The sequence below is a fragment of the Pseudorca crassidens genome, chromosome 2 (genome assembly GCF_039906515.1).
Source record: "Pseudorca crassidens isolate mPseCra1 chromosome 2, mPseCra1.hap1, whole genome shotgun sequence".
Lineage (NCBI taxonomy): Eukaryota > Metazoa > Chordata > Mammalia > Artiodactyla > Delphinidae > Pseudorca > Pseudorca crassidens.
The window spans coordinates 32,080,893-32,108,684 of record NC_090297.1 but is presented as its reverse complement, the minus strand read 5'-3'; the positions used below and the strand labels follow the sequence as shown (position 1 = coordinate 32,108,684).

General features: G+C 40.1%; 2 protein-coding genes across 4 annotated transcripts in view; one reads left to right on the top strand and one right to left on the bottom strand.

Annotated features, from left to right (window-relative positions):
* The window catches only part of TRIT1 (tRNA isopentenyltransferase 1), a 43,528-nt gene extending 19,595 nt beyond the window's left edge, over window positions 1-23,933 (top strand). Inside the window, exons 2-11 of one of the 2 annotated variants that reach the window (XM_067725622.1) lie at window positions 6,247-6,389; window positions 10,664-10,760; window positions 11,469-11,614; window positions 14,340-14,482; window positions 16,504-16,615; window positions 16,974-17,086; window positions 17,340-17,417; window positions 20,005-20,114; window positions 20,431-20,548; window positions 23,106-23,933. In XM_067725622.1, the coding sequence (XP_067581723.1) occupies window positions 6,247-6,389; window positions 10,664-10,760; window positions 11,469-11,614; window positions 14,340-14,482; window positions 16,504-16,615; window positions 16,974-17,086; window positions 17,340-17,417; window positions 20,005-20,114; window positions 20,431-20,548; window positions 23,106-23,275 (1,230 nt within the window). In that variant the 3' untranslated portion in view covers window positions 23,276-23,933. Of the gene's footprint in view, window positions 1-6,246; window positions 6,483-10,663; window positions 10,761-11,468; window positions 11,615-14,339; window positions 14,483-16,503; window positions 16,616-16,973; window positions 17,087-17,339; window positions 17,418-20,004; window positions 20,115-20,430; window positions 20,549-23,105 lie in introns of both variants that reach the window. The other variant, XM_067725623.1, reaches the window with a different exon arrangement.
* CAP1 (cyclase associated actin cytoskeleton regulatory protein 1) overlaps window positions 1-27,792 on the bottom strand; it is a 359,457-nt gene that overhangs the window by 164,447 nt on the left and 167,218 nt on the right. The gene's annotated exons all lie outside the window — the stretch shown is intronic.

The following is a 27,792-nucleotide window of genomic DNA, read 5'->3' as shown; positions in this document are numbered from 1 at the left end:
CGCCAGTAGCATCCCCACCCCCAAATTGTGACAACAAAAATGTTTCTAGGCGTTGCCAAGCATCCCCTGATGGACTAATTCACTTCCGGCTTACAAACAACCACAGCTCTAGATTCTGCTGGTTTTCCTCTAGGTCTCTGTTGTAGATTTCCCTCACCTTCATTAGCTCCTCTGGGCACTTGAGCTCTGTTGGTTTGGAGAGTTTGGGTTATTCGGCCTTGTAGCCTTTTTTCAGAATTTTTTCAGTCTGAAAATAAACTCTCAACAGAGGTGAGACAAAGAGGCATTATTTCCCGATAGTACGCAGTTAAATACCTAGAACATTAAATGTTTAATGATCATAATATTTAGAGAAGATTGTAAGTCAATCTTTAATCTCTCTCTTATAAACTTTATATCACTTATCTCCTTATAGTATATTTGTGTCTCTAGCTAGCTGGACTCCTTGAGGACAAGGACCCTTTCTAAGTCTTTGCACTCCTAATGTCTTGCAGAGTACCTGGCACACAGTAGACTCTCAGTAAATGTTTGCTGAGATAAGCCAGTTTTGTTGATAATTGGCTAAGTAGGTTAAACCTGCAATTTCTCTGCGTATTTCAGTTATCAAGTCTTACAAAGAGGCCAGAGTTCCCTTAGTATTGTCGAAATCTGATTTGTGCAGAGAAGCATTTTATCTAGTCATTTCTATGTACACAGATCACAGGTGTCCTCTGGGAGAATGGGAAATGGAACAGAGTGAAGTGCTGCCTTTAAAAGATAACACAGATCCTTTTAGTTCTTCTAGCACCTAGAGCTGACTATGCTATAGGTAGAGTCACACTGAAACTATAATTAAAGACGGAAAATAGACAAAATGTCAGGCAGTCAGCTACAAACCTGTTCTCGTGCAATGATGCTTTCTAGACAGGTAATAAAATTATAAGCCCAATTGTGGCATTTACAATAAGAATATGGACCAAATGTGACATTTATAAAGCTGATTGGTTTCTAGGTTTGTTTAGATATTTATCCTTAATGCAAATATATAAAATATTGCTCTGTTTTTGCTTTTTGGCCTAGCAGTATGATTTTAATTGATAAATAATGTGCACCATAAAACACATAATTCATAACTGCACAGTTCAATAAATTATCAAAAAGTGAAAATACCTGTGTAACCACAACTCAGTTCAAGAAATAGAGCACTACCAGCCCTCTCAATAATTTTGAAAAATACCGTATGATTCAGCAATTCTACTTCTGGGTATATATTCAAAAGAATTGAAAAATTCAACAAATCTTTGACATTTTAATTTTATTTTGCTAATTTTCACTGGTTTCTCATTGTATCTAAAACCTATCATCAAGTCTTTTTAAAGTTAAGGGAAAATATACATAATATGTAAAACTTACCATTTTACCAACCATTTCAGTGGCATTAAGCACATTCAGGTTGTTCTGCAACCATTATCATTCTCCATCTCCAGAACTTTTTTCCTCTTCCCAGACTGAAATTCTGTACCCATTATACACTAAGCTACCATTCCTCTCTGCCCCAGCCCCTGGCAACCACCACTCTACTTTCTGTTTCAAAATTTGACTATTCTATGTGTGTCATATAAGTGGAATCATAATATTTGTCCTTTTGTGACTGGCTTACTTCACTTAGCATAATGTCTTTGGGGTTCATCCATGTCATAGCAAATTCATCCATGTCAGAATTTCCTTGCTTTTTAAGGCTGAATAATCTTCCATTGTAAGTATAGAACACATTTGTTTATCCATTTATCTCTGATGGACACTTGGGTTGCTTCTACCTTTTGGCTGTTGTGAAAAATGCTGCTATAAACATGGGTGTATATATATATCTGTTCAACTCCCTGCTTTCAGTTCTCATGAGTACATACCGAGAAGCGGAATTGCTGAATCATATGGTAATTCTACTTTTCATTTTTTGAGGAACCGCCGTACTGTTTTCCATAGCTGCATCATTTTACATTCCCACCAACAGTGCACAGGAATTCCAATTTCTCTACATCCTCACCAACATCTGTTATTTTCTGTTTTGTTTTGTTTTTTTAATAATAGCCATCCTAATGGGTGTGAAGTGCTTCCAAAAATTTTTAAAGACTCCTTTTGTTATGGAAATTTCCCAATATATAAAAAAATAGAGCGAATAGTAGTTGAACTCCCATATATCTGTCACCTAGCCTCAATAATTATGAACACTTGTCTAATCTTGTTCCAATTATAATCTGTCCTTCCTCCCCCACTATTGGAACGCAGACCCCAGTCATCATAAACTTAAAACGAATTAATTTTTAAATTGAAGTATAGTTGATTTATAATATATAAACTTTCTTTTTTTTCTGTTAAAGCAAAATAAAGCATAAAACAATGTTATAATATAAGTAGTGTATTGTGAATTTTACTTGCATCATAGCTGTGTATTTGATTCAGTGATCCATACCTCTTGTGTCGTTATTAACAAGTATTTTCTCAGCATCATTCTTGCTCTTGTACAGTGCAGGTATAGATATACTTTACATATGCCTTCATCTACCCTTGCCTTCTTGCTTGTTAACAATACACAGTTACTATGATCACAAGCTGCCTCGTCATTTGTAAACACAACTATAACAGCATATCAGTACCTGTCAAAAGAAGTCATATTATATTGGAAAAGAGTGAAGCAACATCATTATAGACATAGCCTTGAATTACCTCTAATATTTTTTAATTGAGGTATAAATGTTGACATACAACATTATATTAGTTTCAGGTGTACAACAAAATGATTTGACATCTGTATATATTGTGAAATGATCACCATGATAAGTATAGTTAACATCCATCACCGCTCATAGTTACAGAATTATTTTTTCCTTGGGATGAAATTTCACATTTACTCTTAGCAACTTTCAAATATGCAATAGCGGTATTATTAACCATGCTGTACATTATAGCCTTGTGACTTATTTATTTTATAACTGGAAGTTTGTGCTTTCTGACTGCCTTCATCTGTTTTGCCCACCCCATGTCCCCACCTCTGGCAACCACTAATCCTTTACCTATGCAGCTCCTATTTCTTTTTTCTTTTTTAAAATTTATTTTTTTAAAGATTTTTTTGATGTGGACCATTTTTAAAGTCTTTATTGAATTTGTTACAATATAGCTTCTGTTTTACGTTTTGGTTTTCTGGCCTTGAGGCATGTGGGATCTTAGCTCCCCGACCAGGGATCAAACCCACTCCCCCTGCATTGGAAGGTGAAGTCTTAACCACTGGATTGCCAGGGAAGTCCCCTGATTTCTTTTTTTAAAAAAGACATCATATACTTTCATTTGTATGTACTTCAAAATACTGTATACCTCAAAGTTAAGGACTCTTTTTTTAACATAACCATAAAAGCATATTATACCTAAAAGTTAACAGTAATTCTTTTATCATCAGATACCTAGTTTGTATCACCTATATCTTGATGCTCAGTTTCTTTTAATCTGATGGTACAGGAAACAAAGGGTTAACAGCTCACTCAGAGATGACAGTTTACATTGTTAACCAAGATTCAGTTACAAGTTTTAGTTTGTTCACTCTACCAGCAAGAACTCTGTTTTTTTTAAACCGTTAATGCTCTTCTTCCTGATATTCATTGACATTTGTATATATACCATAAACAGTACATTAGGCTACTTCCTTCAGCAAATAAGGTGAGCTTAGTTCTAGGGTTACCTTCTGTTTGATTTATTATTATTCTTTTAATAAATTTATTTACTTATTTTTGGCTGTGTTGGGTCTTCGTTGCTGCTCGAGTTGCGAGCAGAGGGCTACTCTTTGTTGCGGTGCTCGGGCTTCTCATTGTGGTACTTCTCTTCGTTGCAGAGCGTGGGCTCTAGGTGCGCGGGCTTCAGTAGTTGTGGCATGTGGGCTCAGTAGTTGTGACTCACGGGCTCTAGAGCGCAGGCTCCGTAGTTGTGGCACACGGGCTTAGTTGCTCCGCGGCATGTGGGATCTTCCTGGACCAGGGCTCAAAGCCATGTCCCCTGCATTGACAGGCAGATTCTTAACCACTGCACCACCAGGGAAGTCCCCTCTGTTTGATTTATGTTTATGTGTTTATCTGTTAAAACTGGCCATTTTAAGGGGCTCTAGAAGATACACCTAAAGGCAGAACACAGGATGAAAATATATCTTAAAATTTATCTACGTATCTGATAGAATGTGCTGGTAGAGATATTTACATTTTGGCTTTTTTGGAGGTGGGGGCTGGTAATTATACATTTGCAACTATACATTTTCTTAACGTTTATCTCAGTGTTAAAAATGAGAATCTATTTACAGAGGTCAGAAGTCCTCTTTTGGCAAAATCAAGTTGTTGCTTGATTCTTTAACATTGGGTCATTTGGAATCTAAGCTTCAATAGAGCCAACTGAAGGCTGTGGGAAAAGAAGGAGAGGCACACACAATTATTAATTCTTTTTCCCTCCTTTAGTTTTCTTAATTTGCACAGAAGACCACAGTATACAGTGTACCCTACTGTATACTGTGGTCTAATGTTTGAAGGAAGTCTTGTTCAAGATACAGGGAAAAGAACACCCTATGATTTAAGATTCCATCAGTGTTCAGGTGTAAGAATGCAGTTCTCTTGTCAGGCACAGATAGATGAGTTAGTTAAAGGCAAAGCTAGTTCTTTCTCTATGGCTCTATTTATATATTTTCTGTGTGTTGTTTTCTTTTGTTTTTTGGTTTTGTTTTTTTTTTTAAGAGGGCTGTTTTGTTGATTTATTTATTTCAAAGAAAGTTGTACTATAAGGTTTCTTTTGTTTCTTTTTTAAAAATTTTTATTGCAGTATAGATTTACAATGTGTTTCAGGTGTACAGCAAACTGAATCAGTTATACATATACATATATCCACCTTTTTTTTAGATTCTTGTGTGCTGTCTTACTAATTAACAATTTTCTTTTTGCTTGAAGATAGCTTATATCCTTGTTGAGTAAGTAACCTCAGTAGCTAGGAGCACAGAGGCCTCAGAGTGATAGTGACACTAAAATTATTTCCCATTCTTCTTGTGTTGCTGTGATAGTATTGATGGTAGTAATATGGGTAGTAATATAGTGACCCTTATATAGTATTTACCATCTGCCAGGCAAAAACTAAGTTCTTTACATGTATTAACTTACACAACATTTAATTTACACAACAACCATATGAGATAGATATTATTCTCCTCATTTTACTGATGAGGTATTAAGGCACGCAGAGGTTAGTAACTGACTCCTCCAAGTACAAATAACTAGTAAGTGGCAGAGCTAGGAATTGATCTGAGGCAGCCTGGCACCAGGGTCCTTCCTCCTAACCATTATACTGTACTGTACTTATTTGACACCCATACAAGTAAAGGGAAATGTGAGATAAAAATGTTCTTAACGTCTCTGTGGGCTCTGTGGAACTTATTATTTGTTCATTCAGTGCTCCCTGTAGAATCAGTGATTACAGAGAGAACATTTAATCTCAAAGCATTCATCCCTATTTTCAAACTAGTATTTTCAGATCTGTTCTCCATCTGAGACCTTGCATTTAGAAAAAGTACACTTGAACTTTTTAGTTTAATTGGCAGATCAAGAGCTTACAGACAGGATATTGCCTTTGAGTATTTAGACTGTATTTGCTGACCTCCTGAAGCAGTAATTTGGCACACTGTTCTACTACAGTTCAGCAGTATTAGGGGTTCTGACTTCAAAGTGTGTATGTGTGTGTTTTATATATATATCTTTGTAGATAGGCCACTTCTCCACAAATGGAGCCAATCTTTTACAAATTCTAAAAACCTTTCAGAGCATTTAAATCCAAAAAATATCTAAGCATTTGAAGTAGAACTATGAGCAATGCAAAATGTTACCTTTCTGGAGACTTGTGTTAAGTAGTAACAACCTGCCCACTTCTAAATGCTTGAAGTTCAGGCCAAAGAACCTCCAGTTAATCTTGCAGAGTTAGTTCTTATTTGGGCACCGATTTACATATACTTTTTATCTTTAAGTCTGAGTTAATAGCCACTATTTGTTAAGAAAGCCAATGTTCTGTTTTCTTTTGTTTCCTTTGTCTTGGGTTATGTGGATCTGGCTGTGCTCTGGTTAGAACACATTTCCCCTGGTGCTTTGGGTCAGTCAAGTGTTTGGCTGCAGGGAGGAATAGATCACCATTTCTGCCCATCAAGTGTGCATCTTATGGAGATAGATGACTTTCTCATGCTAATCTTCTTTCCCCTAGGTTTATGAAGGCCTAGACATCATCACCAACAAGGTTTCTGCCCAAGAGCAGAGAATGTGCCGGCACCACATGATCAGCTTTGTGGATCCTCTTGTGACAAATTACACAGTGGTGGACTTCAGGAACAAAGCAACTGCTCTGATATCCTTAGGAAAGACAGCAACTAGGCTTGGTGGCTGCAAGGCAGCCCAAGCCAAGAAAGTTTTCTTCCTCGTGACAATTTCTCCTAAGCAGAGGTACCCAAGGTCAATAGTAGCATCCTCATGAGAACTGTTCGGATTGAAAAGATATAGTGTTCTTGCTACTCTGAGTCTTGTCCTTAGACTGCAGCATCAGCATCACTTGGGAGCTTATAGAAGTGCTGAATTTGGGCCTCATTCTAGACCTACCGAATCAGAATCTGCATTTAAATAGAGTCGCAGGTGATTCACATGCATATTAAAATTTGAGAGGTGCTGTTTTAGTGGAGAGAACACTGATTTAGGAGCCAGAAAATCCATGTCCTAGTTTTAGAACTGCCTCGTCTGACCACAAAAATTTAATTGGGTAAGGCGTTTACCCCACTGAGCTTCACTTTCCCACCTTTAAATGGGGATAAGAAATTAATTTATAAATATAATGGAATTATAGTTAGAATTCCAAAGGGATTAGGAAAAAATAGTTCTGGGTAACACCAGGAAATTTTGGAAAAAAGAATAACATAAGGGGTGGGGGGCTGCCCTTATATTTTAATGTCCAAACTGCCTTTAATATCTGGACTGCTACATATTAAAACATTGAAAATTCATAATAATTATAATAGCATGGAACTTACATAATACTAGACAAATTTATGGCACAGATTAGAAAAGTCAGATACAAATTCAAATGGATGTATATATTTAGCTTACGATCAAGGTGGCATTTCAAAGCAGTGGAGAAGGAATGTAGTAGTTAATAATTATTCCTGGAACAGTTAATTATTTTTGGAAAAAAAATCAGTTCCTTATTATATGGACATAAATTCCAGATGGATTTCAGAGTTAAGTAAATATGTATTTTTTTTTAAACGAAACTGAAACAAATGGGATAACATATAATTGAGTAGTTATGTGATTTTAGAGTAGGGAAGGACTTTGTAGATCTAGTCATTTTTTTTTTTTTTTAAGGATTTTTTAATTCAATTTTTCCTTTTTATTGTGTTAAAGTATACATAAAAATTACCATCTTAACCATTTATAAGTGTATAGTTCAGTAGTCTTAAATATATTCACATTGTTTTGCAGCCATCACTACCATCTATCTATGCCATAATAGTTTTTTTTGTTTTTTGGGTTTTTTTGAGGAAAACAGCTAGATTTGGATATGTTAGAATTAAGAATTTGTACTGGCAAGAAAGTATTTCAACCATTTCAATTCCTAGGTATCTACCCTAGAGAAGCCTTGCCACAAGGATACCAGGAGGTAGGTGGTAGATCTAATTTTAACATTATTGCTCTTAACAGCAAAAACATATAAATACCCAGATTCCTACTTACAGAAGAATGTATAAAATGTGCTTTGTTCATATAAGTACTTTTTCAGCAGTGAAAATGAATAAGTTGCAGTTACATGCATCAGTCAATGGGGAAGAATCTCAGAAACAACATGAAATGCGGGAGATTATAGAAGGATACATACATGGTCATACCATTTATTATAAAAGTTAAAAAGCAAGCAAAGTTAACCAATATGTTGTTTAGGGTTTTATATACATCAGTAATAATGTAAAGAAAAGCAAGGGAATGATGAAAAACAAACAATACACAAAACAATTCAAGACAGTGGTTCCCTCAGAGAGGGGCAGTAAGGGGTTGTGATGGGAATTACTACATAGGAAGCTTCAAAAGAATTGATAATGTTCACTTTCTTACATTGGGTTCATGAGTATTTGTTTTATTTTTAGGCTTTATTATTTACATATGCTGCATATGTTCTTTTGTATGTACTGAATATTTTATAATTAAAAATAACCCAGCTCACTAGAAACAAAATTAAAAAACAGACTAGATGTGGCCAAAAAATAAAAAATTTGAAAACAACAACAAAAACAGACTATAAACCAGGGGAAAAATATCTGTAACATTAGTATACTTAACATATGAAGAACTCAAAAAATACTTAAAGAGCATGAGTAGTGATTCACAAAGGAAGAAATATAAATGGTGATAAACATGAAAAAGAGTTTACCATTGTGTTAATCGAGGCCATGCAAATCAAAATAATGAGATAATATTTTTTTGCCTATCAAGTGGGCAGAGATTAAAACGCAGATAATAATTCTTGCCCTACCTGCTTTATAAGGCACTTGTGTCAGATGAAGTAATGTATATGAAAGCCCTTTGCACATTAAAACATATCACCAGGCTTCCTTGGTGGCGCAGTGGTTGAGAGTCCGCCTGCCGATGCAGGGGACGCGGGTTCGTGCCCCGGTCTGGGAAGATCCCACATGCCGCGGAGCGGCTAGGCCCGTGAGCCATGGCCGCTGGGCCTGCGCGTCTGGAGCCTGTGCTCCGCAACGGGAGAGGCCACAACAGTGAGAGGCCCACGTACCACAAAAAAAAAAAAAAAAAAACAGCATATCACCAAATGAACATTGTTGCTGTAAGACAGGTCAGTTGTTCAGAAACGACTGATGGAAAGTGGAGGGCTAATTAAAAGAGTTAAAGGACAGCAGCAACAGGGGATGACTTAATCAGATCACTTAGAGGATTGGAGATTTGTGAATTTAAGTAAGAACCTAGAATCAGAGTGTCAGAACTGAAAGTACCTTAAGAAGTATTCGATCAACCTTCTCGATTTGACAGGTGAGGGTAGTAGATACTGAGGCCCAGAGAGAAAGGTTTTTGCTTAGGATCACAGTTGTTTCATGGCTTGGGCAAACATGTTAAACCTTTTCCCACCAAATAACTCCTATCCCATCTCCCTCCCTCTTTTCCACCTCTCCCTTCTGGTATCTCACCATTTCGCCTTCCCCTTTTATTTTCCTTGCTTCCTTTCCCTTTGTTAGTCAGATTATATATTTGAAGTTTTATTACAATTACTGTGTAATTGTATGTTTCTTATACTTAATTTATAGGGGGGGATATAGAATTTGTTTCTCTTTTTAAAAAACGAATAGACACGTTTCTTCCTTATGCTCCTTGATTAGTAACATCTTTCTCCCCACCCTACCCCAACCTCTTATAGAGGACTTCTGTCAGAAAAGAGGTCATCTATCTCTACGCCCACAGACTGGCTGGCAAGGGGAAGAAGTGTGTAAATGAGTCTTTATCTGGGTTGAAAGTCTCTTTATCAGTTATTCTCAGAAGGAAAGCCCTTCTTAAAGCAGATAATTATCTGTTCAACAGAGATTCTAAAGAGAAAAATTCCAAGTAGCAGTGGTGTAAAAACAGTAATGACTAAATTGAGTGCTTACTCAGTTGAAAAAAATATTTCAGGCATTGTCTTAGGGATTTTATTTGCACTGTCATGTGTAATGCTCATAAGAACTCATGAGGGACTTCTGTGGTGACGCAGTGGTTAAGAATCCACCTGCCAAAGCAGGCGACACAGGTTCAAGCCCTGGTCTGGGAAGATCCCACGTGCCTCGGAGCCGTGCGCCACAGCTACTGAGCCTGCGCTCTAGAGCCTGTGAGCCACAACTACTGAAGCCCATGAGCCTACAGCCCGTGCTCCACAACAAGAGAAGCCACTGCAATGAGAAGCCCGTGCACCACAACGAAGAGTAGCCCCCGATCACCACAACTAGAGAAAGCCCACGCGCAGCAATGGAGACCCAACACAGCCAAAAATAAATAAATTAATTAAAAAAAAAAACTCATGAGGATTTTACAGGTGAGAAAACTGAAGCTCAGACAAGTTGAATGACTTGCTGAGTGTTGGAGCTGGTAATTGAAATCTATTTGTCTTCATAGCCTGTGCTTCCCAGTTCATCTGGTAGAGTCTCAAGTGGCTGAAATGTACACTACTGCTACAAAATGGTGAAGACTGAGTCTAAGAACTACGGCTTAGAGAAACCAGTTTGTAATTTGCCTTAGAAGGCAAAGTCACACAGTGGACATCATCTTGGTGGCTTCCTGAGCAGTTGACACTTAATTCTGTGAGAGTCCTTAGGCTTGTGCTTGTTAAGCTAATTTTGAATACTAAGCAAGCTTTGAGTTTTAGCAGCAAGGCCTAGAAAGTTCTCGAATTGGAAGGAATTACCATCATGCATCTGTCTCTGGTTTATGCAAGTCCCTCCAGAACTGATAGGAAATGATTCTGAGAACTCATGAGAAACAGTGAAGACTAGTATCAAAAATATGACGAATGTGGTTTCTTACTAATACCCTACTTCCAAGTGAGTCAGATTTTCTTCTTGATATTAATATTTTGATGTCTTTCTTAACATTCACATTGAAGATATATTTTCCCGAGATAAAATTCCTATTGTCGTGGGAGGAACCAATTATTACATTGAGGCTCTGCTCTGGAAAGTTCTTGTCGATGCTAAGGTATGTTTAGTTCACTTGTAATTCAATGAGGAAATGGGTTCTTCTTTCTTGCCCGCTAATTTTAATGGGAGGAAAGTTGACTTTTGCGTGTTTCTTATACTCAGCAACTGTACTAACTTTCCTACTTAATATTCTGAAGCAAATGCCCCCTCCATATGTGAAGTGTGCTTCTCCAGGCTGGCCTAAGGACAGGGGCTGTGTGTGGGAAAAATGCTCCTCTGTGGATTAATTAGCATCTCCATGTAAGTTAACAGTACGTTAGTCTGATTCAGCATTTCCTGGCTGAAACAATCTATATGTCAGGGAGATATCTGACACTAACCATTCTTACAGAGATGCTATTGCGTAGGGTGGGACTTTGCAAACTATAATGTGCTGGAAATTCTGGTCCACTCTTTGGTTATACTTGTTGAGAAGACTAGACTCCTGGATGTGTTAATATAGATGTGTTAGCCTGGGTAGCTTGTACTCCCTGAATACTTCCCTAGACACCTAGTCCTCTTTCCTCTCTGCTTACTGTGGCCTCACAGCACTACCATGGTGTATTGGAATTTTCTGTTTATGATCTGTCTCTCACTATATGGCAAGATCTTCTGATTCATCTCTATTCTGTGTTCCTGAACACTTAGTAAAGTGCCTGGCACATACAGTGTTTCAGTGTTTGTTGAATTTTTGAATTAAATTTACTACTAAACCTTCATTTAATAGCCCTGGGAGATGGGCACTGAGAAAGTGATTGACCAGAAAGTTGAGCTTGAAAAGGAGGATGGCCATGTGCTCCACAAACGCCTAAGCCAGGTGGACCCAGAAATGGCTGCCAAGCTGCACCCACATGACAAGCGCAAAGTGGCCAGGTAAGAAAGCCGGGAGCCAGCTGGCGCCAGGCCCCTTCAGCGTTAGAGGGCGGTCAGTTGTTAAGTGTGCCTGGTGAGACAGGTTTGGTAATAGCAGTTAGTGGAGATTGATGTGTTTTACCTCAGCAGGTTAGGAGGTTAGGAGGCCCAGAGTTATTGCCTCAGTCCAACTCCCTCAATAAATAGTTGCACCCTACTTTGTTGTTGTTACATTTAAAATGCATAATACAGTACAGTTTTTCCCTAGGGCCTATGTAATCTTGCTTCATTTTCTATTTGATCTTTGCTTTTATAACAGTTTTCATATACATTTTTTCTGGCATGCAGTCAGCTGACATTGTGATTTAGGTTTCATAATTGATTGTGCAATGCTGAGTTCTGCCCCAGCAGCTTGCCCAGTGGGAGACAGGTTTTATAAACTGTCTTATAGATCAGTTCACCTTTACACATGGAGACTTTCTTGAAGGGAAGAGAGAGATGACCTTATTAGTTCATTAACCATGTTTTGTTAGGTTGCTTTGAAATTGCAGCCTCGTGTGTTAGGTATACTTTTCTTTCTTCCTTCCTTCCTTCTTCCCTCCTTCCCTCCCTCCTTCCCTCTCTCCCTCCCTCCTTCCCTCTCTCCCTCCCTCCGTCCCTCCTTCCCTTCCTTCCGTCCCTCCCTCCCTCCCTTCCTTCCTAAGATTAGATGGTTTATTTTTTCCTCCGTAAATATGCATCTTCATTGCCTCCATATTCTGTTCACTTCTGACTGCATCTTCATTTTATCAGTCATTTAATCTATTTTTTTCTTCTAGTTTTATTGAGATATAATTGACATACAGCACTGTGTAAGTTTAAGGTGTACAGCATAATGATTTTCCTTATGTATATCATTAAATTATTACCACAATAAGTTTAGTGTACTTATTACATAGACACAAAATAAAAGAAAAAGATTTTTTCTTGTTATGAGAACTCTCAGGCCTCACTCTTAACTTTCATGTATAGTATACAGCAGTGTTAGTTATATTTATCATGTTGTACATTACATACCTAGTACTTATTTATCTTGTAACTGGGAGTTTGTACCTTTTGACTGCCTTCATCCAGTTCCCCCTTCCCCCACCCCCAGCCTCTGGTAACCACACATCTGATTTCTTTTTCTATGAGTTTGTTTGTTTTGAAGTATAATTGATCTAGAACACTATGTTGATTCCTAGTGCACAACATAGTGATTTGATATTTCTGTACATTACAAAGTGATCACCACTGAGGTGTACTTTTCTGTAGTGCCGGAAGCGATACCTTATCTGGCAGAGTAGAGGACCTACTACATGGATGGTTATACACATTAGATATTTATAGGAACATTTGGTATTGACAGGGGTTATGAAGTATTACACTCAAATGAGCATTCTAGATCGGTGTTTCTTAATCCTTTTCTATTATCCCCCCTGCCCCTGAAGCCTTTTTAGAAATTTTTTTCCTAATTGTGCTTCCCTCCCTCCCCTCAATGAAATTTTAATGCTGAAGAATAAGATTTTGGGAGAGCGCCACACATCATTGTAATATCTAAGGTTTTTTGGCTCCCTTGAGGGCAGTGTCACCCTGTTGATAATACATATTCTAGATAAATGAAGTTTATACTTTCCAGTATCCAAACACTTTATTTTTAAACAGTTAAATAGAAATCTTCCAAAAACTTTTTGGAAAACTCAGGGACACTCTGATGAACATTCATTTTTGTATCGTTTTATGGTATGAGTCTAGAGCTTGGTTGTTACTATCTGCTCCTTTTATTAATCAGTTCTTATCATTTCTCCTTATTTTGCGACTTCTAAACTAGTAATGAGTTGAGAATGTGTTTTCGTAAGAACAGTAGGTTCTAAGCAAGAGCTCTAGAGTCTCTAAAAGAAGATTGGAGGACTTCTTTCATCTTTGTTTTAGTTTGAGGCTGTATTCTAGCCTCCAGATAAGTAAGATATCTATTACATTTTTCCCTCTTAGGTCCTCTCTGAGTGACCAGTGATAGGGAAAGACGAGGGGTCTCTACTCTTGTGTTAGGGTTTCAGGAAGTAGAATTGGATCAGGAAGGGAAAGATCACTTTCAAGCTGATAAGTTGCAATCACCCAGAGTGGTAGAGTATAGATTTGAGAGTTAAATTACCTAGTGCTGCATAACATAATAGATGCTGACGGAGTGGATAGTGGCTTAAGAATAAGTGTGTAGTTCTTTCTCCAGTGATCTTTGTGCTAGTAGAGTACTGAATCAGTCAGAAGCATTTTTCATTAATTTTAGACATACTTAAAAAGAAAGTTGATGAGCTGGATATACAGCATACTTTTGTACTGTGGGAAAGGCATTCCAGCGAGACTAGACTTGTTGGCTTATAGCAAAGTGTCCCAGACAAGCTTTTACTGCTTACCCGAAAGTGAATATGTCCTGTTCTCTTTGTGTAGTAGAAACCTGTTGTTTCTGAACCTGTTTAACTGATTTCAGAAAATTTTATATATGTTTAGAATAGTTTTATTTCTTTCTTTACCTAAAGTTTTCTTTAGAACGCTTTTCTGAGTAGCTATAGGTTTGCAGTAACCCCAGACCTTCGTGTGTTCAGGGGCTTATGCAGTGAAAATGACAGTGAGGTATTCTGTAATAAATAGCCTCTCCCCTGTTTCACTTGAGAATTAATATTTCCTAATGGTTGTTATGGGTGTGCCCACCCTCCCCTTTCAAATGACTTAGGAGCTTGCAAGTGTTTGAAGAAACAGGAATCTCTCATAGTGAATTTCTTCATCGTCAACATTCCGAGGAAGGTGGTGGTCCCCTTGGAGGCCCTCTGAAGTTCCCTAACCCGTGCATCCTCTGGCTTCATGCTGAACAGACAGGTAAAAGTCCTTTGGTGTCCTAGAGTTAATCTGAGACAGAGCTTATAGTAATACATTACTGTATATAAAATCTTCAGAGTAAATCAACTATACTTCAATAAAAAGTTGTTTTGAAAAAAAATGCTTTAGAACTCTGAGTGGCTCATAATAAGCACTAAACAAGTGTTAGCTATTCATTTTATTATCATGATCATTATTCATTGACTTAGTAAGACACAGTGCCATTATCTTTCTGGAAAGCAGGTAAAGGTAGCCCTGGCATTAGTATAACATGAGTTGAGTATAAGATTAGTATAGGGCTTCCCTGGTGGCGCAGTGGTTGAGAGTCTGCCTGCTGGTGCAGGGGACACGGGTTCGTGCCCCGGTCCAGGAAGATCCCACGTGCCGCGGAGCGGCTGGGCCCGTGAGCCATGGCTGCTGAGCCTGCGCGTCCGGAGCCTGTGCTCCACAACGGGAGAGGCCACAACAGTGAGAGGCCCGCGTACCGAAAAAAAAAAAAAAAAAAGATTAGTGTAAGATGAGGATGAGATAAGATGGGATGGGAAAGAGACTGCCATCCAGAGAAAATCCAAAGGAGAAAGAGAAGGAAGTCTCCTGTGGAAGGAGATCTGACTCTCTGGCTAAAGCCTGGATCACTGATTATTTTGGAATCAGTAGGCCTGAGAAGTGGGAATGATGGTTAGCTAGCTAACTGATAGTATTTCTTTTTGGTTTTTTGCTAATGCCCTGTGATAATAGTAACTTCTTTATGCAACAAATATAACAGCAAGCATTCAATGAACTGCCAAGTGTTCTACATAGTACTTGGATTTCAGAGATGAATGTAGACAGTAGCTGCCCTTAAGGAGCTTCCGGTCTAGTTGGGCAACAAATAACGAGGTAGATACTCTGTTGTGATAAACGCTGGGCTAGAAGGTGCTGTGGGGCCACAGAGAAGGGATGATGAGCATTTTCTGGGGACCAATTTGTAAAGGTAACTTATGAGCTAGGTCTAGAAAAATGAGATCGTTAGGGGAACAGGCGGTATAGTTTAGTGATTAAGAACATGTCTCTGAGCCAGACTGTCTGGATTCAAATTCCTGCTCCATCGTCTCTGGCTATGTGAGTTTTAAGGCAAGTTGGTTTACCTTTCTGTGTCCCACTTTTCTCTTCTATAAAATGGGGATGATAATAATAATACATATCTCATAGCTTCGTTGAGGATTAGATGAATTAATAATACATGCGAAGTGCTCAGAATGTGCCTGGCACGTGGTGAGTCCTCAATAAATGCAAACTTTCTAGGAAGGTAGAAAAAAAGGTTATTATCATTGTAAGCCAAGAAATAGCAATGGCAGAGATGTAGAAGAGCATAATTGAAATGGTGGAAATTTGTTAAATTAATCTCAGATTATATTATCTCAAACTTAAATTATAAGGTTATAGAAAAAGGTAATGTTTTAATAATGAACATTTTGTAAATAAAAACATGTGTTACAGTGCAGCATCCAACAGTGGTATCTGATTCATAATAAAGCTGTGTTTGACCACATTGGAATGATTATCATCTCTCACTCTGCTCCTTTGTCTGGCTCAGTAGTTCAAGATATACTTAGGATGGCTTTGGTTTAAAGTTTTTCATTCCTATTTAAGGTGTCATCTGAGAGTTCTTAAATATGAAATAGCATAAAGTTAGAGTAACAAATATAATGGAAAAAAGTAAGAGTAAAACGGGGCTCTCAGCTGCCTCTAAAATAAAAAATGGATATACATTCCATACAAGAATAAAATATTTGTTGTTCCTAGTAGCTGTAATTGTGTGCTCTTTACATAAGAAGACATGCCTCATTCTGGCTGTTTTTATTGGAATTGCCGAGCTTTAAGTGTGACTAAATATAATTATGAATTATTGTATAATCTTTGGACTCTGAACCTTTTCTTCCATTTGAACAAATTCTCTTCTTTATGGCAGCCTATGCATTCATCATGTATAGTACACACCTTCGGCAGGCTTGCTGGTTGATGGGTTAATTTGATTCAAGTTCTAGATGAGCGCTTGGATAAGAGGGTGGATAACATGCTCGCCGCTGGGCTCTTGGATGAACTAAGAGATTTTCACAGACGCTATAATGAGAAGAAAATTGTGGAAAACAGGTGAGAATTTGGCTATTACTTTCACCTACTCTCCACCCCTTGCTTACGGTCAAAAGACCGTAAACATATAATACTGGCTTTGGATCTACTTGTTTGCTACCCTTCATCATTGGGAGGAGGTTTGGTGTACTTGTTACAGTTGCAATTTTCTAATCTCAGACATTCCCAGAAGTTAATTTTCAAGGGAAGTAACCTGGGAGCTGGTGGGGGAAGGTGGAGGAAGGATTTCAGAGGGTAGTAACTGCTAAGGATCTCAGTTTCCTCATCTATGAGATGAAATGGCTCAGCTAGATCATCTCCAGTGCCCTGCTAGCTTTCAGATTCAATGGCTCATCTGCTGATGCTCTCCTGTTCCCAGCCAGGACTATCAACATGGTATCTTCCAATCAATTGGCTTCAAGGAATTTCACGAGTACCTGATCACTGAGGGAAAGTGCACACCAGAGACTAGAAACCAGCTCCTAAAGAAAGGTGTGAATTCTCCATCTAACCTAGCCTTGGACATCCTTGGGTGACAGAGTGTCCTGCTGCTATGGCCTGAGAAGGAGCTGAGGCTAAAAGAGACCCAAACGGCCTTCAGCTCAGAATTGAGATTTTCACCTACCAAGTATCCACCAGTGTGCTGACGTGGCTAGTTTTCTCTAACGCTGGGCTGGATGGGCCTTCCTTTCAGCAGAGTGAGAAGTGGTTAGATAGAGGTTCTTATATCTACCTTGTCTTTCAGGTATTGAGGCTCTGAAACAAGTGACTAAGAGATATGCCCGGAAGCAAAACCGATGGATTAAAAACCGTTTTTTGAGCAGTAAGTGTCCTTGTTTTTCCTGATGCCTTGGGTCTGCTTTCGGTGGAACATAGATGTTCTCAGCTCACCCAGAAAGTGAACTTTAGTTTCTGGATCTGTTCTAAGATTTGGGACCTGACCTGGGGGGTTTTGCATAAGTGATTGTCCAGGGGTGTTTTCCTGTGATGCCTCAGAAAACAGTTCTTCCCCAGGAAGAATCTGCCTTAAGCCTTGAACACATGAGTGCTGGCTGCAGACAGGGAAGAACAAAATAGCAATACCTTCTTAGCGGAGTTGGTGCTCAGGGTTGTTTTTAGCTTCAGATTTTGTACCTGAAGAACAGTCAGATTTCCGTAGGGAGGCTTTCCTAATTAAAATGGTTTGGGGGCCAGATAAGTAGTATAAAAAGACAAAACTTTCACCAATTCTCCCAGCATCGCTTCTGTGTTCAGATACATAGTGCTTCAGGCAGCTGCAACTCTAACTTCAGTTGAACAGCACTTTTAAGGAAAAGGGAACGAAATTCTCATTCATTGGACCCTGTACTGCATCCTTAGCACTAAATTTGGTGTCATACATGTTACTGAGCCTTCAAGGTGGGTGGTATTCTTTTCTTTTTGCAGATAAGTAAATAGAGGCTTAGAGAAGTTAAATAACTTGCCAAAATTTCCCTAGCTAATAAGCAGTAGAGTACTGAATGCGGGCCAGACTCTGAAGTCCACGCTCAGCTTTACACCATGCTTCTTATTTCCTTTAGTTATAACTTTAGCTGGACAGCATTAGTATTGGGCCTCGGGTAAGAAATTGTGTGGTTATGAGCTAAAAGGAGATTATTTAAAGGAGATTAAGCATAAGTGAAACCCTAGTTTTATCTTTTGGGCCCTTTTTTAATATGCTTTTGAATCATCCCTGTTTACCTTTTGCCATTGGATTTCTGCTTTCAGTTACAGATACGCACAGCTGAGGTCTCACCCTCCTCTCAGTGCCTCTGAACAGAAACACCTTGGGCCATGTTGTTGACCCTTGGATCTCTCTCTCAGTTCTCACCCTCTGCTAGAGCTCTCCAGTGTAGTTCTCACACCAAGGGGCTTTTTACACTTTCTTCTACTTACCTTGCTTTCTCTGCATGTCCTTTTAGATAGAAGTCTTTGTGTCAGCTGAAACAAAGTTCCCTACTACAAATTTCTAATGCAGCTTCTCTTCTCCGCAGGGCTAACAATTAGTCTGTAACAAAAGATGGGTTTTTGGGATAATGATTTGGAACTTCTTCCTGTGGTAAAGCCACAATAACTCCCCCATCTCTGAGTCATGAGGGCTCGATGGCATCGTATGCCCGGTCCTCATTCATGTGTATGCCGGCGCAGTCCTGGTGCTAGGGTGAAAGGCACAGCTGCCCTGTAAATCAGGAGCCGTGTGTGATTGGCCAAGGGCTGGTCTGCTGGGGTAAGGTTCTGGCAAGAAGCCAGAGGGACTTCCCCACCCCAGCTTGGCCTTGGACCCAAGCCAGAAATAGCAGCTGGGAGCCGAGAACTTGTTGAAAGGTACTTAGACAGGGCACAGAAGCCCAACAAAGGACTTAGAGGGGAAAGGAAAATATAGAGTGGCCTGGAAACAGGTGCAGAGCTTAGCCAAGGCCAGGTGTGCTGTGGGTGCTGCCTGCACCCTCCCAGTCTCACCTTTCCGTGTGGTGGCAGGTGCAGCCCAGTCCAGTTTATGAAGAATCTTATTTGTGGTTGGCACTATCAAAAGGCCAGCACCTGCCAGCCGTTGGCATTCTGAGGACTTTGATGTTTTTGTCCATGGGGCAATGCTCTTTGCCTTTAGGCAACTGACTTAACCTGGATGTGGAAGGCAATTTAGTGTATCCACATACTGGGGAAGCTACCAGCAGAGACTAAACGTAGTTGGCTCAGATGGATGAAATGCTTATAGCTATACTTGCGGCTACCTCCAGTCTTATCTCCCTTCAGAAGTATTCACCAAAGGGTATTTCTTGAATACTCCTCTAGATCTGTTTCTTAGAGACAGGGCTCAACTAGTTCAATTCCAAGGCTTTTTTCTAATTTTCAGATTCAGCAGCTCACTGGTTGATACTCTGCTGTTACCAGCCCATGATTATCAGTATGGTATTAATGAGTTTCGTGAATGCTAGACTGCTGAAGGGATGTATACAAACCTGAGACTAAAGAAAGCTGTGAACTCTTTTGCCACAGAATGACATCACTGTAAGATGATATGGACCTTAGAACAGGCACTCACTTCAAGCTGCTAATTGCCTCCTGTCACGTGCTACCTTTATATTGTAGCCCATACAGTGGTCACTAGAGCTGTTACTCTATATTGTTTTCCTGACTGATCTGGAAGATCCTACACCTGAGACTCTGGATTATACAGCTAGACTTATTGGCTGCAGACCAGTCAACCTTCTGGGTCTTTCTTGGATTGTGTGTAGCTGTTTGGTTCATGTTTCTGGTTAGATTGAATGGCATGGTCAGAATGTTTATTTCTTTGATCCCATATGTTTCCCTTGAGGATTTTGGAGTCCTAGGAGCAGAATAGATTGGGTCTTGGAGGCTGACCTCTCACAGCTTTTCTTTGTCGTCATTAGGACCTGGTCCCAGTGTTCCCCCAGTATATGGCCTAGAAGTGTCTGACGTCTCGAAGTGGGAAGAGTCTGTTCTTGAACCTGCTCTTGAAATTGTGCGAAGTTTCATCCAGGTGACTATTAATCATGGTACTGTCTATTGTCTGGTTTTCACAAAGCTTTCCTTTGCTGACACCTTTGTTGCTATTCTGGGAACCAAGCATTCTTTTCCTTGGAATAGAGCAGAAGGCTGCTTTTAAATCCCTGGAGGCTGCATTTCTACTTTCACTTTCAGAAAGGTTGTTGTTAAAATCTCTTCACAGCCCACCTGCTCTCTGGGATGAGAAAAAGGAATCTTGGGAAAATCTCACTCCTCTTAATATCAGAGTATAATATCCAAATCTCTTTGAATCAAATGCTTCTCCCCCATCCCTGCCTTTTTTTTTTCAGGGCCACAAACCTGCAGCTACTCCAGTAAAGATGCCAAGCAGTGAAACTGAGAACAAGAGAAGTTATCACATGTGTGACCTCTGTGATCGAATCATCATTGGGGACCGTGAATGGGCAGGTAGAGTCTAGGATAGAGAAATCTGTAAGGGTGGGTCACACTGGCTTCATGAAAAATTTAAGGTCTTTGGTAGGTTGAATGCTGGAGTCTGCTTGTTTGTAAAAAAAAAAAAAAAAAAAAAAAATGACCAGATTCCTCTAACAGCCTTTGTTCAAATTTCATGGAGAGGCCTTCTCAAACAGGAGAGTTATCTCTGTATTCTCAATTTCAAAGGAAGATCATATGCCCTCTAGCTTCAGCTAGAGTAGATATTTTACTGAGAGGTATGCAGTTAACTTGCCAGAGCTCCTTTGACTTTCATGATCCTGCCTGAGTAGTTTCTTGGTCTCATGTTTAGACCTCAGTGGGGGTGAGGTAGGATTGTAAGGGAAGCCAGGCAACTCACCCAAGAGGCCAAAGGAGCAGAAACAGCTGGGAGGGAACAGGAAGTGCAGTTACTCCTCCTGAGTACATTCTTCAAAAGTGGTGTCTCTCCAGTAACTTTTAAGGTAATATGTTGAAATGGTGTTGGTTGCAAAAACTGTGATGAAAAGTGTTAAGGGAAACTGTGTGAAAGCAAGACGGTTAGACACGCCGAAAGACGGTGGTCAAAGGGTACTGTCCTCTTCATAAGGCGCTCCTGACCAACCCAGGAACAGCCCCGCACCGAGGTTCTAGTTCCCCGTTTCAGAGCCTGGATCTGTCTTTGCCATAGAGTCACATTGCACTCCCCTGTCGGATTTCTGCAGTAATCCAGCAAAGCTCAAAAGGGCCTTAGCCTCTAAGCCTTGAATTTACATTGTATTTAGAAACTTGTTGAAGGCTCACTCCTTTTAGGCACAAGCAGGGCTTGTATTTTACCCAGCGGCTGGAATCCCGTTCAGAGTACTGCTTTGCATGGCATTCTCATAGAAGTGGATTTTTCCCCCCATACCAACCAATAGAACGATTAGTTCTATTAACTGTTAACGCTGGCAAAATGAACTGCATTGTCAGAGACTGGGGATGGCTGTGATTGCCCAAGCAGCAGAAGAAGCCTCAATTATCGTTGGTTCATAATGATGAAAGGGGAAGAGAAAGAGAGTGTCTGATTGTTTTTTCTAAAGGAAACTTAGTGGTTTGATTTGTCGAATGTCCTTCAGGGATTGCCACAGAGAAGCAACATTTGTGAGCCTTTGTGAGCATAGCTTGTGTAAGCCCTTCTATAGTGCCATCTGTCAAGTCCTTGCTCTCCCATCTCCTGCTGCCATGGAGAGTCAGTCCAGAAGGCCACTTTTTGCCGTAGGCTCTAGCTGGAGACAAAACTGACTTTTTCCCTCAAGTAAACTTTTCCTTGACTTCTAACCTCTTCCTTACCTACTTTTGCTTCCAAATCCCTAAAAATGATGTTTTAAGTAAGTATAAAAGAACTTAATCTCGTTGTCTATCTTTATAGGTGTTTCCAGATAAGATTTCCTTGAAAAAGAACAGGATGGTAAAAAGGAGCTTGTGTGAGTTAGTCAGAAGCTGAGAACTGTCTTTAGGGTGAGAGGTCAGAAATTGATATCAGCCAATAGTAGCTTTTCAGCTTTACTGCTTCTGTGGATCCGTGAAAGGGATCATCAGAAAAGAATACTTGCTGTGATCTCTCTGGTGCATTGTGTGCTGGAGAATGCGAGTATCTGGGTTAGTCATTCAGATGGCTTATCTGACCCAGGCATAGGGATATCACATCAGGAGGGGCAACCTGAGCGAGCTGGTTAAGAAGAGGGAAGGGCGGCTCTGGGTACCGTAGGCCTGAGCCATCTGTCCTGCAATACAGATTAGAATTTGGATTTGTAACTTATTTATTTATTTATGTATTTATGGCTGCATTGGGTCTTCGTTGCTGTGTGCAGGGTTTTCTCTAGTTGCGGCGAGCGGGGGCTCCTCTTCGTTGCGGTGTGCAGGCTTCTCATTGCTTCTTTTGTTGTGGAGTACGGGCTCTAGGCGCACGGGCTTCAGTAGTTGTGGCATGCAGGCTCAGCAGTTGTGGCGCATGGGCTTAGTTGCTCCGCGGCCTGTGGGATCTTCCCGGACCAGGGCTCGAACCCATGTCCCCTGCACTGGCAGGCGGATTCTTAACCACTGGGCCACCAGGGAAGCCCTGGATTTGTAACTTTTGAGATGTGTGAGTTGAAATGTATCTGTAACAGGCAGCCCTATATGGGAAAATCGAGTCTGGAGCCCTATTCTGGAAAACTGACTCGCGTTTTGAGCTACAGGTAATCCGAAGAGCTTACCTGCTGTGTGACCTTGGACACAATGTAAGACCTCTGAAATCAGTCTCCTGTATAAAATGAGCTGAATAATACTGTCCCGCAAGATTGTTGTGTGGATTTAGTGATGTAAAGCCCCCAGCAGGTATACGTGATATGTGGTAGCTAGTTTGCTAGCTAGCTGGCCATATGACTTATTCTTCTCTTAAAAATGCTAAGCAGCTGTACCAGTACATGTGTTGATCCCGTTATTGTTAAAGAAAAGGATTGTATAGTTAATTTTGTATGCTTCCAGGATTAGCTGTAGAAAATCCTAATTTTTTTTGTTTGTTTTACCTTAGCACACATGAAATCCAAGTCCCACTTGCACCAACTGAAGAAAAGAAGAAGGTTGGACTCAGATGCCATCACTACCATAGAAAGTCAGAGTATTTCCCCAGACCATGATAAAGAGCTTAAAGAAAAGGGATCCCTAGGGCAGAATGTTGAAGAGCTGAAATCCAGCGTTTAAGGGACTTGTCCAGTGGCCTTTGCAAAGGTGGCAGGGGTCCAGTTCTTTCATTCAGTGGTGTGGTTTTATTTATTTATTTTTTTATTTCTTTTCTTTTTTTTTTTTTTAGTGGTGTGGTTTTAACCTCTCATGTTCTCTGTCATGGAAACAGCAGGCCTTGTTAGCTCCTGTGTGGCTGATATGTCTGGTCTGGTAATGAGTTTGGGAAGGGCTTTTTTTTTTCTTTTAACCTTAAAGTTTCTATTTTTGAAAGAGGCACAGATTGCACTTTTTTACATTTGATCTTTTTGGTGATGAATACTGGGATTTACTGTATCCCTTAAAAAAAAGTTTTATATCCTTGACTCTGGCTGGAAATATCTAATTTCCGGACACTTGTATAGATGATTGAGTTATTGTGAGCCACAATTCAAGAGTTCTGGATTTGGGTGAATGGCAGTAAAGGATCAGCCCCAGTGAGATAATTAAGTGAACCAAACCGTTTTTGGAATTCCATCGAGACGGAGAGAATCAGACTGAAGTGGTTGTGACATGGAACTTGAAAACTGAAGACTGACATTTGTTGAGCTCCTCCTGTGTGATAATCACTGCTATCTTTCTATTGAGTTAGGAGACTATATTTTTATTGAAAATTAAATAAAGAAAAAGTTTGCAAGAACCTCTCTCGTCCTTAAAAAGATGTTTATGTTCATGTCTAACTTATATACAGTATGCTTTGTTTTCAACATGAGAGCTTTTTCTCAAAGTCGATGTTCTTAATATGCTATCTATTTGTTTATTTAGCACATGGTTATTGAGCACTTACTATATTCCTGGAAAACATCTGGAGAGGATCTTTTTTTTTATTGGAGATTTGTTATCTCCAGTTGAAGCTCTCTTATTGGAGTGACCTGAGCTACCAACAACGTGAGTATACATATATATGAATATCACGTAAGATTAAACATTTTTAAGTTTGCAGTTCAGCAGCGTTTATGTTGTGCAACCAAAACTTTTTCATCACCCCAAAGAGAAACTCTGCACCCATTAAGCAGTAACTCCTCACTCAAGCAGTATTTTATTTGTTCTGAATCTACTATATGAGAGGCCCTAGAGTAGGCTAGAGGGATACAGAGATACAATGAAATGTGGTTCTTGCTTTCAGGGAGCTTGTAAATATCTTATATATACACAGACAACAAATTTAGGTAAGAGACTATCAAAGACCGTAAGAGCTGTATAGAATTTCACTTTGGAGGGAAGAGGGGAGGGATCATGGAAGAAGGTGCATTTCTGCGGGACCTGAAAAAGCAGTTCTTTGTGAATGTATGTGAGCTAGCTATGCAAAAGTTTTATTTTTTCACTAGATTTTTTTACATAGTTCAATTTTTCAAAAATCAAAATAATATAAAAAGACAAAGACATTCATTGAGAAATCTCGCTCCTACCTCCATCCCCTTCTCCTCCCATAGATAACCACTTATTAGTTTTTTTACATACCTCTCAAGTGTTTTTTTAAGTATCAATAAATATGGACAAATACAAATATATATTCTTATTTCTTCCCCTTACCCAAAAGATAACAAAGAGCACATACTGTCTTTATCCGTTACCTTACCTGTTGACAGTACCTGGGTGTGCATGGGTTTCCCCTGCCTCCTCTGGTAGGTCTCCTGTTTCTGTTCTTTACCACCCTCCCGAGGGTCCCCCAGTTGAGCACAGGCCATAAGCATACTGAACTTCATTCAGATGCCAGGGTTAGGCCAAAACCAGCCTCTGAGGAAATCTTAAGCTATGGCCAGCCCTTTCATTCAGCCAGCAGATATTTTAGAACTTACTATGTGCCAGGTGCTGTGCTGGACTCTGGGAATTCAATGATCAAAAAAGTCCACATTGATCAAATAATTACAGCTGTAGTAAGGGCTATAAAGAAAGGACACTCGCGGTGAGTGCAGGTAAGCCACAGTCCTGCCCCTGCTTGGTGTGTGGGAGTGTGTGTGGGGGTGGGGAGGTGTGTGTCGAGGTGCATGGTGTGACACAGCAGGATGCTGGGGCAGGAGTCTGAAGCCAAGACTGCGCGTGGTACCCCGTGATCTGGAAAGCTGGGCTTCTCAACTTGACTTCAGTGGCTTCTCCTCCCCCAGTCTGTGGGATATCCTGGCCCCCTTGAGTTTTATTGAGACTTACCCACGTTAACGGATTTGAATCTCAAGAATAAATGTATTCTTTGGTCAGAGAAGAAATTGTCATCGAATCCACGTCATCTTATTCTTTAGATTAAATGTGTAATTTTCCCAATCAGTTTATTAACCACTTCAGGAGCTAATGGGGTGGGAAGCGGCATCTTCCCACTGGAAGTGGAGGTGAATACTTACTGTGAGCCAAGGGGGACCAAGCAGTTTATATACATTAGCTTCTCATACAGCCCTGGGAAAGAGACGCTGTTTCTATACATGTTTACCAATGGGGAAACGGGCTCAGCAGAGGCACCCAGCTAGTAAGTGGCAAAGCCGGAATTGAGGCGAGGCCACAGAATTAAGAGTTCAAGCTGTTGAGCCCTGTGTTAAGGTGGCTGGTTTTAAGGAGGAACATTAGTCTCTGAAATGCTCTTCACACAAGTTGCTAACTATGTTTTAAAGCTTAAAAAAAAGTTTCAGTGGAGAAGCAGGAAAAACTAGTTTTAATAATCCTTCCTTAAAAACCTTTAATCCGTCCATCTGAAATACCTGGAGCAGTAACTTCTCGTTGAACTGACTTACTGCTATCTCTCTGGCAGTTGGAAATCAGGGATTTCTTGAAAAAGAAGAATCAAAGTGCCCAATATTTAACTACGTTTAAGGCACTGTGGTTGTGCCTGCTACCCCTGTTCTTAGACTCAGCAGGATGGAATTCCTTTACCAGCAGCAGAGGGCCTGAGGAAGGCAGGACCCTCACTAGGACTCTCCTTGGTGCCCTGGCCTGAGGCACTGCCTTGAGGTAGATGTCCCCTGTCTGCCTGCTGCCCTCTGAATGACTTTGCTGTTGTACGTAGGGAAGGGAGTAGCTCTGTCTAATGATTTTCCTATATGTAGAGATGAAAGGCTCCTTAGCACCTTCTTGTATGGATGGGGAAACTGAGGCCCAAAACATGGATGTTCCACAGCCGCAGAGCAAGTTGTGACAAAGCCAGAACAAGCCTGAGGTCTCCTCTCTCACTCAACTGCCCAATCTCATACCAAATCTCATTTGAGAGCAGGAAGGGGCCAGCTTTGGGCGTTTTGTTCAGCCTGGAGTGAGGATAAGGAATGCCGTTTTGTACCATCTTGCCTCAGATAATCCCTAGACCAGCAGAGCCTTTCAGCGCAGGTACCCAGTCTCCAGTCCATGGCGGTGCTATCTAAATGGCTTTGGCGGTTAATTCCAGCACTCAGCAAGCTATTAGGTCCATCTACCTCTGTCCGTAAAAACCTTTTCCCCTCAGTTTTATTGAGAGATAATTGACAAATAAAGCAGAAATCTTGACTAGACTTTAGACACTTCTTGTAGTTCAGACAATGCTGTTTTAAGTAGGTAGGAAATACTTTGACTCCAGAAAGAGAGGTGGATTCTTAGTCTTTAAAATACTTTGTTTTTTAGGGCTCAGCAAAAGAACATTTCATCTATAGTCAAGGTACATGGTTTGAGCCTTTGTAATTCTCAGCAATTATTTATGTTCTTAGCCTCAATCCCACATTCTACAAAGAAGATTTTTCTGCTTAAAACACTCAGCACAACATTAAAACAACAACAATAAAAACACACAGAAGAAAAAACACTAGAAAGTAAGCTTTTATGAATGCAGTAACCTGTCTCTATATCCCCAGCATCTAGAAAGGCAAATATTTGTTGAATTAGTTGCGTGAAAGCCTCACAGTTAAGTGGATTTCTGCATAAATAATCTGCTTTAATTGTTAAATAGCCTTTAACTAAGATGAAGAAATCTTGGGATAGTAGCCACAGGAAGGAATTTCATTATTTGATTATCACCTACTTGGGTGGTTAGGGCTGTTTTCTGAAAAGATGGCTAACGGGTCATTGGTAAAGCTATTTTGAATACGTACAAAGGACGTACAAAGGACGCTGCCTGGTTGTATTAGTTAGGGTAAAAGGCTAAGCTGCTGTAACAAAGAGACTCAACAATACAGTGGCTTAAAGAACAAAGAAGTTTGTTTCCTCCTCACATAACAACTCTGAGGGGAGTTAACATTTCCGAAGTGAGCGGTCCAGGTCAGTGGGGCAGCTCCACTCTAAGCGGTCATTCAGGGACACAGATTCCCTGTATCATGTTGCCTCTCCACCCTCTGGGGGGCATTGTCAACACCTGCCTGGTTAAAGTTGGCTCATCTCTGGTTCCAGCCAGTGGGAAGGCGGCAAAGCGTGGAGCAGGCACGCCAGATGCCTTAAGGCCTGGACCCTGCAGTGGCACACATACTTTTGCTCACTTAATTTTGGCAAGAACTTAGTTACGTGGCCACACCTAACCTGCAAAGGCCGCTGAGAAATGTAGTCAAGCCAAGAAA